The 19,585-nt window shown below is 36.0% G+C and overlaps 1 protein-coding gene across 2 annotated transcripts; it reads right to left on the minus strand.

The window, feature by feature from the left end:
• Positions 1-1,237: 1,237 nt before the first annotated feature.
• LOC100790062 (sucrose nonfermenting 4-like protein) lies at positions 1,238-16,846 on the minus strand. Of its 2 annotated transcripts, XM_003555557.5 has the most exons (14): positions 16,458-16,840; positions 15,856-16,135; positions 15,521-15,608; positions 12,807-12,989; positions 11,197-11,304; positions 11,022-11,081; positions 10,846-10,935; positions 4,118-4,249; positions 3,644-3,788; positions 3,404-3,577; positions 2,801-2,864; positions 2,611-2,680; positions 1,793-1,910; positions 1,238-1,685 (listed from the first exon to the last, which is right to left on the minus strand). In XM_003555557.5, exons 2-14 carry the CDS (start codon positions 15,990-15,992, stop codon positions 1,594-1,596), a joined length of 1,461 nt encoding a protein of 486 aa, XP_003555605.1. In that variant the 5' UTR covers positions 15,993-16,135; positions 16,458-16,840; the 3' UTR covers positions 1,238-1,593. The 2 variants fall into 2 exon arrangements, with proteins under 2 accessions (XP_003555605.1, XP_040869414.1); XM_041013480.1 differs by lacking the exons at positions 1,238-1,685; positions 1,793-1,910; positions 2,611-2,680; positions 2,801-2,864 and adding an exon at positions 2,988-3,313 and having other exon boundaries at positions 16,458-16,846.
• Positions 16,847-19,585: the final 2,739 nt, after the last annotated feature.

Consider the following 19,585-nt stretch of genomic DNA (forward strand, 5'->3'; position numbering starts at 1 on the left):
GAAAGCCTTCAATTAAGTTTTTTTTTTGTTTTTTTATAATTTCTTAATTGAATTATTTTTATGATATATATATATATATATATGACTTATTTTGTTTTAAAAATATTAAGCTAATACAGTTTTTGGTGATTATATAAAAATATAGTTTTATATCATATAAGTAAAATACAATAAAATAAAGTCGTATTTAAACCCCTTTTGAATTCATAGTAGAAAATATATTTATCAATTTTTTATATAGCGTTACCACTTTCTATCAAATTCATTTCATCTGAAGTCTGAACAATCTCAATACTGATCAAATTCAATTTTTGAATTATCATTACATTACAGTTAAGCTTTTTCAAAATGTATATAGATTTCATGTTTCTCTTTCAACTTAGCTAAACCATAAACAACATTTTCCTATCAAGTAAATTGACAAACCTTTCAAAACTTTCACTTAATTTAGTGATACTGCAAAAGACTCAAAAAATTAAGCACATACCTTATAAACTTTTCATGGTCTTTCCTTAGTTATACGACTCCTACATACAATTCATTGCCTCACGCTCAAATAAAATGTGGCAAGACATTTTGAAGTATCATTAAAAAAAAAACTTCGTACCCCATTTCTCAGAGGCTCTTCGCTATGCGAAGGTATGGGGGAGGGATGTTGTACGCAGCCTTACCCTTGCATATGCAAGGAGGCTGTTTCCGGATTCGAACCCATGACCAACAAGTCACCAAGGCACAACTTTACCGCTGTACCAGGGCTCGCCCTCATTTTGAAGTATCATTAATCACACCTATTTGTAACTTTTACTTAAAATAAAAATAATGAATACTATTCAAATGAAAACCATAAATAGCAAAATATTAACCGAAGTATATAATTATTTTTGAGAGTTTTTATTAAAAAAATGAATTTTAGGAGAAAAAAAATGAATTTGAGAAACTCAATAAAATTTAAAATCATTGTACATTAAATTAATATGTAATATATCCATCCATTGGATTTTTTTAACAGATGAATTGAATACTTACTTAAAAAAGTTGTCGAGTGGATAAATTTTTTTCAAAAATATTAATGGATCATAAATAGATTAACAATCATGTTTACCTATCATTATGGTCCTATGGATTTACCTGGCCAGGCAAAATGATGCATTAGGAAAGGACGAATTCATTCAAATGCAAGTATAGCAACATGAAGTCATGAACTCCCCAGTCATAAGAGAAAACTGGAATCATAATGGAACCCAAAATACCTTTTTCTTACAACCAGTCAACAGTGTACCGCAAGCGGCTACATATTGACCCTATCAAGTCCTTTCTTTTTTCCTCCTTGATTTCTGTTAGCACAGGACACAAACATTGCATTTGTGCCGGCACAAAGGAGAAAATCATGATATCATCAAGTTGTTTAAAGGAGAAAAAACTAGTCCCTCAATTTACAGACTTCTCTCTCTACAATTTCTATCCTATATATAAAAAGCAGGCTGGCCATGATGGCAGGTCAATAACTCAGATAACTAGTTTTCATAGATCAAGTCTTTTCCAGGGCTACCACTGCTATTCCCTTCATGCAAAATGATAGCCATATATTCCTAACTAACTTAACAAGAGTCTGAACACGTCGCCTATAGAAATGATACCTTCCACACGCCTGCTGCCTGCCTCCACAACCACAAGCCGTCTAACACCTGTAATGTGAAGAGAAGAAAATCGGTCACCAAAGGATATATTTATTGGTTTTTTTCTTTTTCTGCCAAGAAAGGGGAAGGAGATTGCTAGAGTAGAGAAGAAATACCAGGATTTGCCAAGCGCACCATCACTTTGTGCAATGAATCGGACCTCAAACACATATGACATCTCGGTCCATTGCGAAGCCCGTAAGGAAATCTTGCATCTCGTCCCAAAAGCAATGCCTATAACCATAAAGTGCAAAAATATGTAGATTCAACTTTTGCTGACAAATGAAATCAAACTTTCTATTGATTACCAAAGTCATTTAAGTTACATTATACAGATAAATAAGAGCCTCAAAAGGAGCACCTACTCAAAAAACATAACTTACTAGCCTGGTGCATCTACTGAAATGAAGAACCTAGTAGACATTTTAGCACATATAAAAGAGCACTTACTACACGAAGAAACCAGAGTTATCTAATTGATGAGTGCCCAACATTAAGATTGGATGGGCTCTAATACCATATACCAAGAAATAAACTGGTCAACTCAACTCTAAAAACCAGCCCAAGAAGGGACGATTACCCGTCTTATAAGGAGTATTCTGACCATTCCAAGCCAATGTGGGACATCTTAATAGAAGTTGATGATAGGGACTATTTTGTAAACATTTGTAAGTATGTGGACCAATTTTGAAAAGGGAAAAAATTATAGAAACTAAATTGAAAATGAGTGAAACCATAGGGACTAAAATTTTATTTAACCTAATAGATTATAGCAAGCAACACAGTTGAGGCATAAAAAAAAAAACTACATTAATTAGTGTTTCATTTCCTATATGTGCAATACTATTGTTTCAAGTTTCCTCTAATCAATACACTATTTAAGGATAAGTTACCAATACAGAGCCCCACAAACTTAGAGAGAGAGAGGAATTACCTGATGGATACTAAACCCAGCCAGACTTATCCTTGCATACACTTTATCTTTAACCAATGCAATAATATCTCTGAAAAGAAAAATCAATACATCACATAGACACATATGCTTGACAAACACCTTATCCCCCTGTTTAAGTATAAAAATGAGAATCATACACATGTGGACACAGGATAAAGAGAGTTCCTACCTTCTTGAATATATATCAAGTAATGAATCATTAGTATCCACAATCGGTATTGAGCTAACTTCAGCTGCAAAGGACAGCAAACATAAGATATAGAATAATTAAAATATAGTTTGCTTCTAATTTCTAACATGAATAACACTACTATATAATTAATCAAGAATTACGAAGTTCAAAGTTCCCACTGCAAGGGGGAAAATTATTCACATATCAAAGAAGAAACACTCCAATTTGGAAAATATGGAGGTAGAAATGGTATATCATTTTCTTTGCCATGCTTGATTAACAAAAACATACAATTGATACGACATTTTCAAATTTGAGTCTCATCATGTAGTTTTGACCAACTCACTACTTGTTTCTGAAAGTTCAGACATTCAGTGCATAAATGAATGGTGCATCATATGTACCTATCCAAGAATCTATCCTTCAATTTTCTGTTCTCTTCCTTATGTGATACTCATTGTTTATATATAAGGCTTTGAAAGAATTCCTTTTGTTGAGGAGGAAAAACAACTGCAACTTGCAGCAACAAACTTAAGGACCATTTTAAGTCTAGCCAGAACAAAAGACTTGACCACTAGTTTGAAAGAGAAGAATGATCACCTTGAATCAACAGAGACAAAGCATCACCAAGAGAAGCATTTGGCCTTAGCATAGCAAGTGGCTTTTTATTGGATTCCCCGACTTTTGACACCCATGTACCTACAGGTATTGAACCAATTGGTAGCTGAAGAATGGGCAAGGAATCAGAAGAGTGCTCAAAATGCCTGCATATACCTGAAAATTAAGTCCATACATTAGTTCCAAACCATTTATGCTTAGCCAATAAATCTAGAAGCTTACATTTTAGTATTTCTGTGAGGGAAACAAGGTGTAGCAGCTGAGGAAATGAATCATCTTCTGAAGAAGAATGGATAATAGGAACTGTTGCCACCTTGTTTTGCAAAATTTTTAAAGCAACATCTTTTAGACACTCAAGGGGCCCAGCCTACAGAATAAATAAACATAGCATGAAATACTATACAATCATAAAAGATAAACATAACAAGAAATCAAAATAAGCAGGAAGTACATGGCTAACAAGCAACATCTTCAAGATATAATGTTGAAATCACATTTAATCTATCTATCTATCTATCTATGAATTGAATATTCATCAATCATGTTGTGGAATCCCTGATTAATTCCCTATTCCCAAATATGATCAGAGCATAATCCTTTTTAACTTACCTAAAAAGTTAACAATGTCACAAATACATGAAATTGGAAAATTAATTTGATGTGCAAAAATTTTGTTGCAACGCTCAGAGCACTTACATGAACCAAATGTTGAGAGTATGTTCTCCCATTACTATCAGTTCTGCATTCTTGTACCTTTGCCTCTCTCCATGCTGCTATAGTATGTGTCTCAAGCTGTTCTTCAGTCAAGTTTGATCCATGAATCCCCAGCTGAAATTAAGCATGTTAGATGAAAACAGAATTTGCAGAATTATTTTATGTATTTCTCTATAAGAGTGCCCTACAAATCATAGATTTTGAAACAAAGGGTATTTTGGAGAGAACTGTATGTATGGGCTGCAAACTTGATCTCTTATTAACAGCTTGAGGATGATCGATCAATGAAGAAATTAAGAAGCTAATCAATAATCATTAACCTAATCACTAACTAATAGTCATTACAATTGACTATATATTCTAAAAATCCCCCATGAGCTGAAGTATAATAAGCTCTCAGCTTGTTACAAATAAAATTGACAAAACATAGACAAAACCAGCCTACCAAACCCAAGAACTCAACAATGCATGCAGAAGCAAAAGCAAACAGGGCCAATCCAAGCCAGGCCAGCAGCAAAACATGGTGAACACATATCCATACAAAATAAGCCACAGTGGATACATGTTTCCAAACAGCCTCTTCAAGTGGTGGAACTGATTCAACTGAAGCACTAGGGATGGATTAGACCAGAATAGGCCCAATAACCATCTCTCTGTAAGTGCTGCCAGAAGTGCATCTTTCCTTCACATGCCACCAGGGCAAGACATCACAGATTCCATTGATTCACTCATGGGGGCTTGTGGTTTGGGCCAATCTGAGCGATCAGAGAATGGAAAATCATCTGGAGAGGTACTGATAGGATGCTAAATCTAGGCTAAACTATAAAAGAGTAATAAGGATAAATTCTCACTCCTTTAATTCATTACCAACATTTATATACAAAAATGATCACACCAATCATTGGTTCTCCACAAATTCAGGTAATAGAAAAGGAATCTGGCAAAATGAAATATAAACATGGCAGTTGCAACCAATTCTAAAACATCATATAGAGCCTTTTACAATCTCAACAGAATCCTATCTATCCAATGACGCTACACATAGTTATTGGGATGAATGGGTTTCCTGATAGTCCTCTTGAGCCTAGTGGTTGGGCTGGATTGCTATCATCACCCTCCGCTGGAAAATGCACCTTGTCCTCAAGGTGAAAAACAGTGCAGATGTTTATCCCATGATTCCCAAGTGGTGCCTTCAGGGGCCAGCCCGAGCCATTGCACAAGAACCAGCTTGGTTGGTGGAGATGTAGTAGTGTCCCATTTCCAATCCAGCAGTGACAGAGGTTCAAGCAAAGGACGGTTGTCCAAAGCATCGGAAGAAAGTGGTGCGGGATTGTCAATGAGAGGATGGATCTTGGAAGAAGCGGGAAGCTGCAAACGGTAAGCAACAGAATCAACCTGTTCAATGATTTGAATGGGACTGTAGAAATGCTTGGAGAGTTTATGGTAGGAACCAGCGATGGAATGTTGCCAATAAGGGCGAAGGCGAACATACACCCAATCTCCAACTGAAAAAGTCACATCCTTGCACTTGGTGTCTGCAAAATGCTTCATGGCAGCTTGAGCCTTAGAGAGACGTTGCTGCAATAGGGAGGGTAAAGCCTCAAAAGTGGACAAGAGAGTGTCAACTGCCTCCACAACCCAACAAATACTGTGGAATGATGGGTGGAGGCTTACCATAAATAACCTCAAATGGAGTGAGACCTGTGCCCGAGTGCATTGAGGTATTGTAGGACCATTCAGCTAATGTGAGGAATTTGGACCACTGAGAAGGCTTGTCATGAACAAAAGACCTCAAGTATTGTTCCAAGACTCTGTTAAGTACTTCAATTTAGCCGTCCAATTCTAGGTGATAGGATGTGCTCATTCAGAGTTTAGTGCCACAAAGTTTAAATAGTTCCTACAAAAATGTACCGATGAATAAAGGGACCTGATCGGAGACAAGATTGTGGGGAAAGCCATGGAGTTTGCAAACCATGTCCAGAAAGAGAAGACCAACTTTGTAGGCAGTATAGTCAGAAGGTAAGGCACCAAAGTAAGCCCCTTTTGAAAACCGGTCGACCACAACTAAGATAGTGGAGTAGCCGTGAGAGTTGGGGAGACCGGTGATGAAATCCAATAATAGGTCCTCCCAAACAGCTGAAGGGATAGGGAGAGGTTGAAGGAGACCCATGGGTCACTTGGTCTCATATTTCATTTGTTGGCAAGTGGTGCAGTGGGCAACATATTGCTGAACATGTTGGCAGATTGTCTTCCAAAAGAAATAAGCTTGAAGACGATGCAAAGTCTTGGTGATCCCTATATGACCACCCAAAGGGGTTTTGTGATACTCCTCAAATAATGTGGCAGTAAAAGGGTTGTTAGAATTGAGCCAAATTTTACCTTTGTAGAAAATGAGGTCACGGTGAATGGTGTAGTCTGAATGAGTAGTTGGGTATTGTTGAATTTGGGTCATCAACTCACCAAATTCAGGACAAGCATGGAGAGTCGTTTCTAATTGGTCCAAAACCACAAAGTTTGGCAATGACAATGTGAAGAAAGTGGCCTCCGACGGATTGGAGATCCGGGAAAGGGCCTCAGCCACAACATTGTTGGTTCCTCTCTTGTATTGGATGGTGTAGTCGGCCCCAATGGCTTTGAAAGGTACACTTGCTGCTCAGGGGTTTGGATGACTTGTGCTATAAGTTCTTTGAGACTCTTGTGGTCGATGAGGATGATGAAAGAGTGACCCAACAAGTACAGGCACCATTTGCGGACGGCGACGACAATGGCATAGAGTTCGTGGACGTATGTGGAGGCATGCTGCAATCGTGGACAAAAAGGCTTGTTGAAGAAAACGATAGGATGGTGATTTTGCATCAAAACAGCACTCATGGCCAAGTCTGAGGCATCTGTCTCAAGTGTGAAGGGTAGATTAAAGTCCGGTAAGGCAAGGACGAGGGCCTCCGTCATGGCTCATTTGAGGCAATTGAAGGCTAATTGAGCCACCTCGCTCTAGAAGAAGTTGTCCTTGCGGAGGAATTTGGTCAAAAGGGCAGCAATGGTCGCATATACTTAGATAAATTTTCGGTAAAATCCGATAAGGCTTAGAAATCCGAAATCTGCGAAGGGACTTGGAGGAAGAAGGGGTAGGCCAATCCACCATAGCCTGAATCTTGGAAGGGTCAGGCTCGACACCTCGTTGAGACACAATATGGCCAAGATACTTGAGTTGTGATTGGACGAACACGCATTTGGAGAGGCGGAGATAAAATTGGCCCTACATAAAATTGGTCCTACAAAAGAGTATGAAATACAGATTCCAAATGAAGAAGGTGAGATTCAAAAAAGTTGTTATAAACTAAAATATCATCGAATAAAACAGCAACAAATTTCCAGAGAAAGGGTTTGAGAAGCTCGTTCATAGTTACCTGAAACATCAAGGGTGCATTAGAGAGCCCGAAGGGCATGACTCTATTCGTAATGACCCTGGTTGGTGCAAAATGTTGTCTTGGGATATCGTCCTCCGCCATGCGAATTTGGTGGAACACTTGGCAAAGGTCCAACTTCAAGAACCAGGAAGCATGGCCGAGTACATCAAGGAGCTCATAGATTGTTGGCATTAGTAAGCCGTCCTTCCCCGTGATGGAGTTCAGGGTGTGTTAGTCCACACAACACTGCCAGCTGCCATCCTTCTTCTTTACTAAGATAATCAGTGATGAGAAAGGGATTTGGCTCAACTGAATCATGCTAAGGTAGAGCATGGATGTGACTTGCCGTTCAAGATCGATTTTCTAGAAGTGGGGGTAACAGTAGGGGTAGACATTGACGGGGTCGAAGTTGGGAAGTAGGTGGATTTTATGGGCAATAGGCCGGGGAGGGGGTAGGTTGGTGGGGTCTTGGAAGAGGGAGGCGAAGTGGAGGAGAAGGAAGCGATTTCAGGGTTAGGGTGACTGAGTGGGTCATGAGTAACTTGGTCATGTTTGTAGGTCGGGTCGGGTAAAAGGGCTAAGGGAAACAAAGTTAAAGCGATGTGGGTCTGGAGAATGCGTTAGACCTCTTGGGCGGAAGCCAGTTCGGGTTTGATTAGGACGTCAACATGGAGGATAATGGGTTGGCCCAAATAGGAGAATGTCATGGTGAGAGAGGCATAGTCCGTCATGATTGGGCCAAGGCCTTTGAGCCACTAGATGTCGAGGACGAGGTCAGCCCCATTGATTGGGAGGACATGGAAATCTAGGGTGAAGTGGGTTCCCTGAATATTAAAGGTCACTTGGGGGCAAAGCATCTCACAATGAGGAACGGAGCCGTTGCCGACCACGACCAGTAATGGTGAAGTTGGAGTGCAGTGGAGACCCAGAAATTTGGCCACACGGGTTTGCACAAAGTTATGCGTGCTACAGCCGCCGACCAGTACTGTGACGAGAGAATGAGCGATGTGGCTGTAGAGGCAAAATTTCTCAGAGGCGGGCATACCAGAAATGGTGTTGAGACTCATATGGGGCGTGGAAGTATCTTTGATGATGGCGACAGAGAGATTGTGTGGATCTAACCGTGGGGACAACAGGTCAAGGGTAGCAGGATCGTCATCGTCGTCCGCTATGAGGAGCAACATACATGCTTTGCAGTGGTGGCCAGGTATGAATTTCTCATCGCAATGGTAATAGAGTCCTTTCTTGCAGCGAAGAGCAATCTCATCAAAAGAGATGTGTTTGAATGGAAACTTCTAAGGAGACGAGCTAGAAGATGAAGGTGGAGGAAGGGTGAGAGTGGGACCATGTTGTTGCAAAGTGGAACCAAAGCTACAACAACAGTTGTTGATTTTATCTTCTTGAATCTCGGCAAGTGCAATGGCCTGGGGAAGGGTCATGGGTAGCACAACTTGAACCTCGCGCTAGAGCTCCGACGACAAGCCAGAGACAAAGCAACTCAAAAGGAACGGCGGAGCAAGGCCGACGATACGGTTAGCCAACCGTTCAAACTCCGTGAGGTACTCGTTGACAGTTCCATGTTGGGAGAGTTTGAAAAACGCTCCCTTAGGATCGTCATAAAAGGAGGGGGTGAAACATGACTCAAGAGCTTGGAGAAGGCCTGGCCAAGATGTGATGAAACTTTTGCGGTACATCCTTTGATACCAGCTAAGCACGGGATCGTCCACGTAAAACGAAGAGATAGTAATACATTCTTCGTCGAGAGTGCCATGATAATCGAAGAATTGGTAAATTTTAAAAATTCATCCCAAGGGGTCATGGTCGTCAAAACACGGAACATCGAGTTTGATCAAAGGTTTATGGCTGATGGGGATGGGCGAAGGGGCGGGGGAGGGAGAGGAGGTGCTGAGAGTGAATAATCAGTCCAAGATGGAGTCCATTTTGAGGGAAAGCTCAGTGTGGTTGGTGGTGAGGCAGAGGACGGCATCCTCAAGACGGTCAGTGACTAACTTTCTGGTGTTGTGGTCAGCCATGGCAGGTCGGACCAGTTGATAGGATGCTAAATCTAGGCTAAACTATAAAAGAGTAATAAGGATAAATTCTCGCTCCTTTTTTCATTCTTTACCAACGTTTATATACAAAAATGATCACACCAATCATTGGTTCTCCGCAAATTCAGGTAATAGAAAAGGAATCCAGCAAAATGAAAAAGAAGCATGTGGCAGTTGCAACCAATTCTAACACATCATATAGAACCTTCTACAATCTCAGCAGCATCCTATATATCCAATGATGCTACACGTAGTCATTGAGATGAATGGGTTTCCTGATGGTCCTCTTGGGCTTAGAGGTTTGGGCCAGATTGCTATCAGGTACACACTCCAATAACAGCTAGGATAAATAGCACAGGGAAACCACAGGTTGACGGAAAAACCTTCCAGTGACTAGACAAAGCACACCATTTGTCAAGATAAAAAAAACATCATCAATAAAGGAGCTATAGGGAAAACGGTATAACAGAAGAAGTTTTGTTGGAGAAATTAGGGTTTTCTTCATCATCAACAACAGAAAATATGATAGAACAGCAGCCAGAATGCAGGCTGGGAAATTGCTGCTGGAACAAGGACACAGAAGTGGAGAGGAGAAAAAAACAATAAAGGGTTGAATATGACTGAACAAAACCACTGGAAACTAGAGAGAGGGCATCAATCAAAGGATGATACAGCTCCAATACCATGTAAAATAAAGAAATTTTGGGAGAAATTATGGATTTTTAGTCATCAACAGCGACAAATAGGATAGAATGAGAAGCCAGAACATAGACCAGAAAGATATAAAGAGAAATTGCTGCAGCAACAAGGACACAGTGAGGAGAGGGGAAAAAAAGAATAAAAGTTACAGAAGAACAAAGTGTCATCAAGGGGATCCAGCAGGCACATATTCAATGCCCTCCCTCATAAAGTTCTCTTTAAAATGTTTCAGGATCTAAATAGTCTTATGTGAACCGGTTTCATAAATGGTAGGTAATTAGCCTAAAATGATGCTAACAGGATTTACTAATGATGACAAAAATACAATTAACATGTGCAACATTAATGTATGCCATAACCAAACCAAAAGGATAGATCGACACGCGCCTCGTAATTTCTTTCAACTTCACAATAATCTAGGCCTCGATGATGATATACATTTTGGAAATTTCATTTTTTGTCATTATTTACCATTTGGCAAGTTCTCATTTTTCCGTACTTCTACTGAAAGCTGATACAGGATATTTTTTTAAACATTTTATTCCCCACAAACCTCTTTTAGAATTAGAATGAAGTCCATCGCACTAAGCATTCCAACAAACTGACACTTGTTAGAATCCCATACAGGAGCCATAGATATTCCCTGAAAGCAGATAAACATAGTATCATACATCGCTTGAGCATGGGTGTGTTATCTGACAAGTGTAATGAGGTGAAGAAAAAGCATACCTCTTGATAAAGAGCATGGAATGCTTGCTTAACTGGTAAAGTTATATCCAAGGCAACAACCTGAAATTATAATAAATCAAATCTAAAGCAGAATAGCTTTACAAAAGAACAGATAAGCTATTATTGAATGAACAGTTGGACACATTAAAAAAATTGAGAGAAGAAGTATTCAAACCTTGCCTGACTGGGGAAGCAACTCATAAGCAGTATGTGTGGACAAGAAAATAGATAAACGGTGTTTTGAGACCTGCAGATCAGACTCTGACATCCTCGGATTAGCTTCCTGAAAAGTTTCAAAGTCAAGGTAGCTTTTTTTTGTGTAGCACAATTTCAAGACAGAAAAGGATTATGGAATCAAAACTGTTTCTGACATCATTTGAGAAAAGGATATAGAATACAAAGATTTTTTTTTATTTCTTTCAAAGCAAATATAAATGTTTAAAATATTCAAGAATTTCTGGCACCAATTTTTTTTATCTATGAATGAAAGAAGAAATATTACTAGAAGAAATATTACTAGAAGAAAGAAGTATGCACACACACCAAAGAGAGAGAGAGAGAGAGAAGACAAAATAACAACATCTGATAGAAGAACGAGACAAGCAAAAGGCAAACAAGGTGTTGGGTGGATTTACGAAATCTCCATAGTCAGATTTCTGGTTCCTTAATGCTTGCTAGGTAGTGTGTATTAGGGAACCATACTTCTGCTTGGGAGAGTATTGACATGTATACATATTAGTACCACTGGTACTTGTTTTATCATATTAATATATACTATAATTTTTGCTGATAAAAAAAAATCAATAGAATAAGGTTCTCCAATCCTTTTGTGCATAGAGGCTGGGAAGAGTTCTTGAACACACAATATATCTCTCAAGCCAAATACGCCATAAAGCAGCATAGACAGTGCATCACCATAGAGACTTTCCCTCCTTAGTTCTACCAAAACCTTTGAAGCTAAACAAAAGAAATTGTTCCACAAATGAGCAAGGGATGTCCACAAAAATGCTCTCTCACTAAGAAAAACAAACTCCTTAAGGGAATCAGACAAACACATTTGGCCTTGCAAGTTAGTCAAATTATCCTATAAGAATCAGTTTCTTCTAATGATTTCCTTTTGAAAAATGAAGGTGGCAAGGATTGAAATCCTAACCACTTGGTCATAAGAGGCTTCGATACCATGTCAAATACCAATTATGAATTATCCCAAAAGCTTATGATAGATGAAGGCTCAAGATTGGTTTTATATCTTCATAAAAAGGAAAGCAATCACCTTAAAGTAAATAGATAGATCTTCATTATTTCTTCTAACCAGTTGATGAATCTCATCTTAAATTATAACTTCAGTAATTTAATGAAATGGGATTTACTATTTACATGACCCTAATTGTGACAGATTGTCGCGCCCTAGTTGCAACAACTATCACATATATGATTGTGTTACAAGTAAGCTCAAAATTCCTAACAACTTCCACGTAGGCAAGCAGAGAAGGGTCTTGCATTTTTTTGGGTGGATTCGCAGGTGAGAATTGTCACCGATTTATAATTTTTAATGTTACATTATGTCAGCATCTTCTTGCCTTCCATCAAACTCAGAAACGTCTACTATAGGCAGTTTCGTAGATAACAAAAGTGTCAAAGTAGGACTAAAATGCATGCATGGTACGTATATATGCTCACAGAAAGAAATAAATCCATACTTAAGCATAATGATAATTATAACTGTCATCTACCTCTAACATGCAACAATACAAGGGGATAGATGGTAAGGGAGAAAAAACTTACCACATGCCCAAAGATGTCATTGTCAACCTCCATGTGGGATTGACCAGGTGTTTCAGCACTTAAGATAGGAGGCAGAATATCTGGTTCTCTCACTAAATACATAGTATTCACTATCCCACAGTCCCCACTTACAAATGGCTGATGCTCATCATGCCGCCACTCACCGTCTACATTAAATTTGTACTGCACATAAGTGGAAACAATGTTATCACCATAATGAAAGAAATGCACTTTCCATATTATGTAATGTTTAGAAGTATTTCAGATTTTCCATAAAATATCATATACTACGTAAGACACATAAATTATATAATTCATGTGTTTTGAATAGTATTTAAAAGTAGCAACAAATTAGTGATTAGCCAGAATGTTAAAAAAATCAGAAAAAATTAAAAAAAAAAACAAAGCTACAAATTATCTATTTAATGACAAATTTTGTCATAATATGGAACAAACATCTCATCAAAAGTTAACATAACAAAATGTATTCATACCAAATATATGATATGAGTTAAATTTTTAATCTTATTCAATGTCTGCTACATGTAAGGACATTATAAGAACCGAATCTACTAAATGTCCTCGTTGAAATTATAGGGTTTAAGGTATTGAAGGAAGAAATTGGGAGAATGGAGACTTTGAATAAAATTCTCGAATATTGTAATGTGCTCAATATGCTTACAAAGCACAAAGCACTGACCCTTATTTATACTTATACTAGATCATACTCGTAACTAAATAAAGAAATATGGAAACCAATACAAAGAGATAATCTAAGATACTCTTAATTCTTCCAAGATAAATCAAGATACATTTGATATTTTTCTTATATTCTATTACTCGCCCTCAAGTTAAAGCTTACTAAGGTTAATAATCTAAAGCTAATTGGATATTTTTCATATATTCTAACACTCTTACTCAAATTTAAGCTTGTTACAAATAAACCCTATAAATATAATACGGGCTCTACCAAACATAGCTGGAATGATCATCATCCTAGAGAGCTAGCTGGAATGTTGCATTACCAGGTGCATGACTCATCAATCAGATAGGAGAAATCACCATCAGAATGATTCAGTTTATCACTAATTCATCTCTACATTACTCATTGGTAAAACTCAGTCACCAAAATGTTCGTTAGTGAAAAGAAAACATCATTGACAAACATCAGATGATTTGGGATAGAGATAAGGTGAGACTATTTGGGACCAAAGACAAGTAGGGCAACAGCTTCTGGAACTGGAGAGTAGCAGGGCCAGACCATGTCCGGGACAAAAACTGGGGCCACATAACATCTGGTACAAAAACTGGCAATGGCCAAACCATGTCTAGGACTAAGATTGAGGCTAGACTGCTTCTCAGACAGAAAGAAATATTGGACCCACGGGAAAATTTGCTAGCAGCGGAAAACAATAACGGCAAAATGGAGATTGTAATATGAAAAAATGGAAATAAAGTAGTCAAATTTTAAGGACTCCACAGCAGAATAGTGACATGATCAGTCAAGGAGGATGTTACCATTCTGATATCATATTGAAATTATAAGTTTTTAGGTATTGGGGGAGGAAATTGAGAGAATAGTTTGAATAAAACTCTGGTGTATTCTAATGGGTTACAATATGATACAAAACATAAAGCACACTTATTTATACTAATACTAGATCATAATCTTAACTGTAACAAATCATGAGATAACAAGGAAATATGAAACTAATATTAAAAGATAATCAAAGATACTCTAAATTATGCTAGGGTATAATCAAAATACTATTAGATAATCTTATTATATTCTAATAGTCCTCAAATCTAACCATAAAATATTTACACCGACTACAATAAGGAAATTGGTTCCCTAGAAAAGAAGGAATAAAAATAGAAAGATCATAATTGAGTTATATATTACTGAAAATTCACATAACTAACCAGGAGTATCACTTTGTATATTTAGCTGTGTTTAATTCATTATAGAAAAGCTCAAACCCTACAGGGTGTTTTTTTTTTTTTTTTGCTTTACTAGGGATTGAATTGAACGTATAAATTCTACCCAAATCACAGTTTGCCCATGTCACTTGAGCTAGGCCAAAGCATCAGCCAAACAAAAGTATATAAAAATCAATATAATTAGAAATTGCTCTTTCAATCTGATAACAGAAAATAGGCTTGATTCTCAATGAAATTGTAGCTCAATTGGTTCAATCTATAAGATGGGGATGTAATGAAGTTGAGGTTCAATCCTCCAATATGCCACCCAAGTACTTGCACCTTCAATGTACCATTAAAAAGGCTTGATTATATATGTTAGCTCTTTTTATTAGATGACATACAGTAAGAATAAAAATTAATACAGGCTTATGCCTCACATGAGGGCAAGGCCAGTTTTCTACTCATAAATACAGTTATAGTGATACAAACTCCTAAAGAAAGATAAAAATCATCATAAAGTTATTTTTTGTTTCCGTGACTACTTTACCACATCAAAATCTTAATTGCAAAATGAGTTTTAAAGCAATTAATTTACAAGCAACCTCCTTCTTTATCCTTTCTTAATCAGTGGCAGTGATCTCCTCATCCCCAATTCAGATCATCTGAAGAAAAAGGCACATTTCTGATCTAAAGGTCATTGACCATAATATAGATACAAGACATATAAATTTTGATCATTAGTAATTTATTTTCTCAGGTTTGCGAAATTCATAGAGGCAAAGCCAAACAACCTGATGATATCCTGGCGGTAAGCTGCAAATAACTTGAAATACAGTTGGACATCCTTCCATCGGTGACATAGGTATAAATGCCGACCATCTGTGTATACAAAAAGTTATAATAATATTTAAATTAATCCCAGCATGCAGTTAAAAAAATAAAACACAAACTAGAAAAAGTTAGAAAACAGCCAAAAAAACAATCAAAGTGACAGTCCGACACACTCACATCACGCTTCTCATGTTCAGTAACGCACGCACGCACAAATAAAGATCAAAACGGCTACAACAGAAGAACCACCGTCCCAATAAACAATTCAATAATTTCAAGTTGTTGTTGTTGTTACCTCGTGAAAGAACCTGTTAGAAACACCCTTCTTCCTCCATGAGGCCAAACGAAACGCTTCGGAATCAAAACGGGCCGCACAACTCCACCGCTCCCGTGCCCTCTACTGGCCCCAAACATTTCCACACCGAAATTCATCGCACTCTCCAATCGGAAAAAAATTTACCACAACACTCACGCATGCAGTGTAGTATACCTTCTCCGCGATCAAAAAATTGCAAAACTCGAAACTCAAAAACCTCACACTGTTAATCAAACTTTGCGGTTGATAAATTCAGTGCCTGAAATCAACAAAAACGTAGTGCCGTCAAATGAACAACACAAACACAAAGTTTCACCAATGAGCGAGTGTATACACAGTTCTCACAGAAACAAATAAATAAATTAACAAAGAGAAAATTCGATTACCTACCAGTACTTGAAACTCAAAAAAAAAAAAAAAACTAGGCACTGTTTATCAAACTTGGCGATCGATAATTCAGTGCCTGAAATCAACAAAACGCAGTGTCGCCAAATAAGCAACACAGACACAAAGTAGTTCCAGCAATGAGTGAGTGGAAACATATAGTTCTCAAAAAAATAAACAAAGAGAAATTCAATTACCAGTAGAAAAAAAGATTAAACGAATTCAAAGAATAATGCAGCAATCAACGAAAGCGCGTTGAAGTTGAAATGAATTAAGTTTAGGTCAGAAGGTGTTCTTGTAGAGAGAGATTTTGAAGAAAACGGGGAAAACTTGGAGAGCATGTTGTTGCATTGTGGATGATTCTGTTGGTTACAGAATCAAAATGGAGGAAGGAAGAGAGAAAAAAACGTGACGGGGCAAATAATAAAATTACGAGGGCAGACACCGTAAAACGGGGAGAGAATAAAGGGATAGAGTGGGAAACAAGAGCAAAAAAACACACTGCGCAGTAAAATTGTGCGACCCTGCCAGCCCAGCGTTCTAAAACGGGAAAACAATAATACCAAACGTGAAAACAAAAACGCCTAACCGTCATTGGATTCATGCTACTCCTGTTTCTTTTATTATTATTATTATTATCAACAGCACTTGATCGGGACTTAATCACTGATCGTGAAAATCAAATTTAAGTTATTTTTCACTTAATCGGGACTTAGTTATACTTAAGATGGTCTTTAATTGTGCGTGGGTGAGCTAAACCCATTGAGTTGCTATTCTTGTTTCTATTGCCATCTAGTTATGAGATGGAACCTCCAAAATACTATCTCATAGTAACGTTTTTAATCATTGCTGTTTGTTCAATAATAATTTTAAATTTAGTTCTATACTAATCTCTTTTGGCTCATATTATTATTTTTAACTAAAAAAGTATCAGAATTTTATATTATATAATTATAGGTACTGCATTAAACAGTGTGAACATGATTTTAAGGGTAATTGCATTTTTATTGTGACCAAGTCCCCCCCCCCCCACACACACACAAAGGCTCTGGTGCATGTTCTTTTCTCGTGACCACATTGGTGGTTCCTTCAATAGCAGAATTGTGGTTTGTTTTTTATTTGACTGAAAGAGGAAAATTTTAGTTTTGTTGTTCGGTTTTTGTCTTTGTTGCCAAATCATAACTGTGTGTGTGTAATGCTTAATGTCATAAAAGTTCGGGAAAATGAAATGTTATCTAATCAATACATCAAAGACATGTCTTAACTCCCGAAAAAAGTTCATAAATGATTTATCAATAAGAGATAATTAATAAGAATCCAAGTTCAAATCTTTTAGTCCACACACTTTTTATCTTAATTGTGGAGTAGTCATAATTGCTCATAAGTTAGGCAAATAATTTTTTACATTTATTTTCTTAAAATCTAATTAGATTATTGATTTAATATAATTACTAAATCTTAAAAAAATAAATGATAAATATGATGAGTAACTCTAAAAGAATTATTATGGAATAAGTAGATTCCTCCCTATGTATATATATTGTGGGATATAGGGATTTAAGTTGAGAAGAAAAAGAGAATGATAGATATGGCAACTAATGTGAAGAGAAAGAAAAAATAAATGCAAAAGCATGTAACATGATGGTAAAAACTGATATCAAAATCACCTGTAATTGAAAGAAGAGGAAGAAAAAAAACTGTAAGCTCATGTAGCTAATAAGGTTAATGAAAATATAACATTAGTTATATATGTTATTTATTTTATGAAATATTTTTTTAAAATGTAGATTTGGTATATTTGTTTCTATACCTCCATAGAATCTTAATATGCACAAATTACTATGTGAAAAATCATAATTAAATACACGGTATCTAAATTTGCATGTAAAATACGTGTGTAATGTTTAATTTGATGTACTTACTAAAAATAAAGGACTAAACTATCTAACAAAATGTAGACACCAAAATAAGATAGACTTGTTATAATAATTATAGATTATAAATAAATATATGTCATTGTACTTATTATAACATATTAAAGGATTTTCGAAAGTGAATCATCAACGTGAAATTATAATAAGTCGTTAAATTTGAAATTAATTGAGTAACAAAATGGTTCTGAATTTATACGTTATCAATTAATTTAATCTCTAAAATTTTAATAATAGTCAAATTGATTCCTAAAATTAAGGCATAATTTCACTTTTTACCCAACTTTTAAAATTTTGCAAACTATGTCCTCAAAGATTTTTTTTTCTTGCATACTTTGACCTTAAACTTACACAAGAAAAAAACTTTAGAGACATAATTTGAAAGAATTTAAATATTTAGGAAAAAAAGTGTAATTATGCTTATTTTTTTATTTTAGAGACCAATTTGACCGGCCATTATAATTTTAAGGACTATATATAAAAAGAGAATGTGGGAAAAATAAGATAGAGAAAAAAATGAATGATTTTTTTATGAGTACACATAAAAGTTGGATAAAATTAAACCATTAGTAGTGTTAATTTCATGTAATGTTAACATCATTTTTTTGTACATAACATTTTATAATTCATTAATCACTAATTATTTTTTATATATATAATTCTTTTTTAATTTGACAATTAAGAATGTTATTAATGCATTATTGCATCCACATGCACAAAGGAATAAATTAGTTTACACTAATTAGCATAAAACTTTTAAGCTTTACATGTTCATTTTTTTTTTTAAATATGATTTTTATTCAACTAAGTGTTGAATCCACCAAACGAAAAAAAAAATAAATCCAAGGCTTATCCCTCTTAGTGGATTGTTGACATGACACTAGTCATGTTAGTATTATACACATGGACATTTTAGTTAACTTGTTTGTCACGCATCATTTATATCACTTAAATGATTGTTACATGACAAGTAAAAAAAATTCCATCCTTAAAAAAAATCAAAAGATTACTTTTAGTTTCTATAAAATATTTAAAAATTGATTTTAATCTTTAGAAAATAAAAATCTCATTTTAGTTTTTATAAAATTCAATAATTTGATTGCAATTCTCGTAAAATTAAAAGCTTTGATTTTAATCCTTATAAAATATTATATTTTTGTTTTGATATGATATATTAAGCAATAGTAAATGAAAAAAATAACATAATAACGTTATTGATAGGAATAAGCATGAGACAAGTTATGATAGATTTTTATTTTTGTTCTTACCAACAAAAAAATTGTTAGGGTCATTTATGTGAACTTGAACCAAACTTGGTCAAGACTAATGATATGAATGTGTGTGACACTCTTGTTAGTAAAGAGTGTGCAACATAGCAGACAAATATACTCAAA

This window comes from Glycine max, chromosome 20 (assembly GCF_000004515.6).
Source record: "Glycine max cultivar Williams 82 chromosome 20, Glycine_max_v4.0, whole genome shotgun sequence".
NCBI lineage: Eukaryota > Viridiplantae > Streptophyta > Magnoliopsida > Fabales > Fabaceae > Glycine > Glycine max.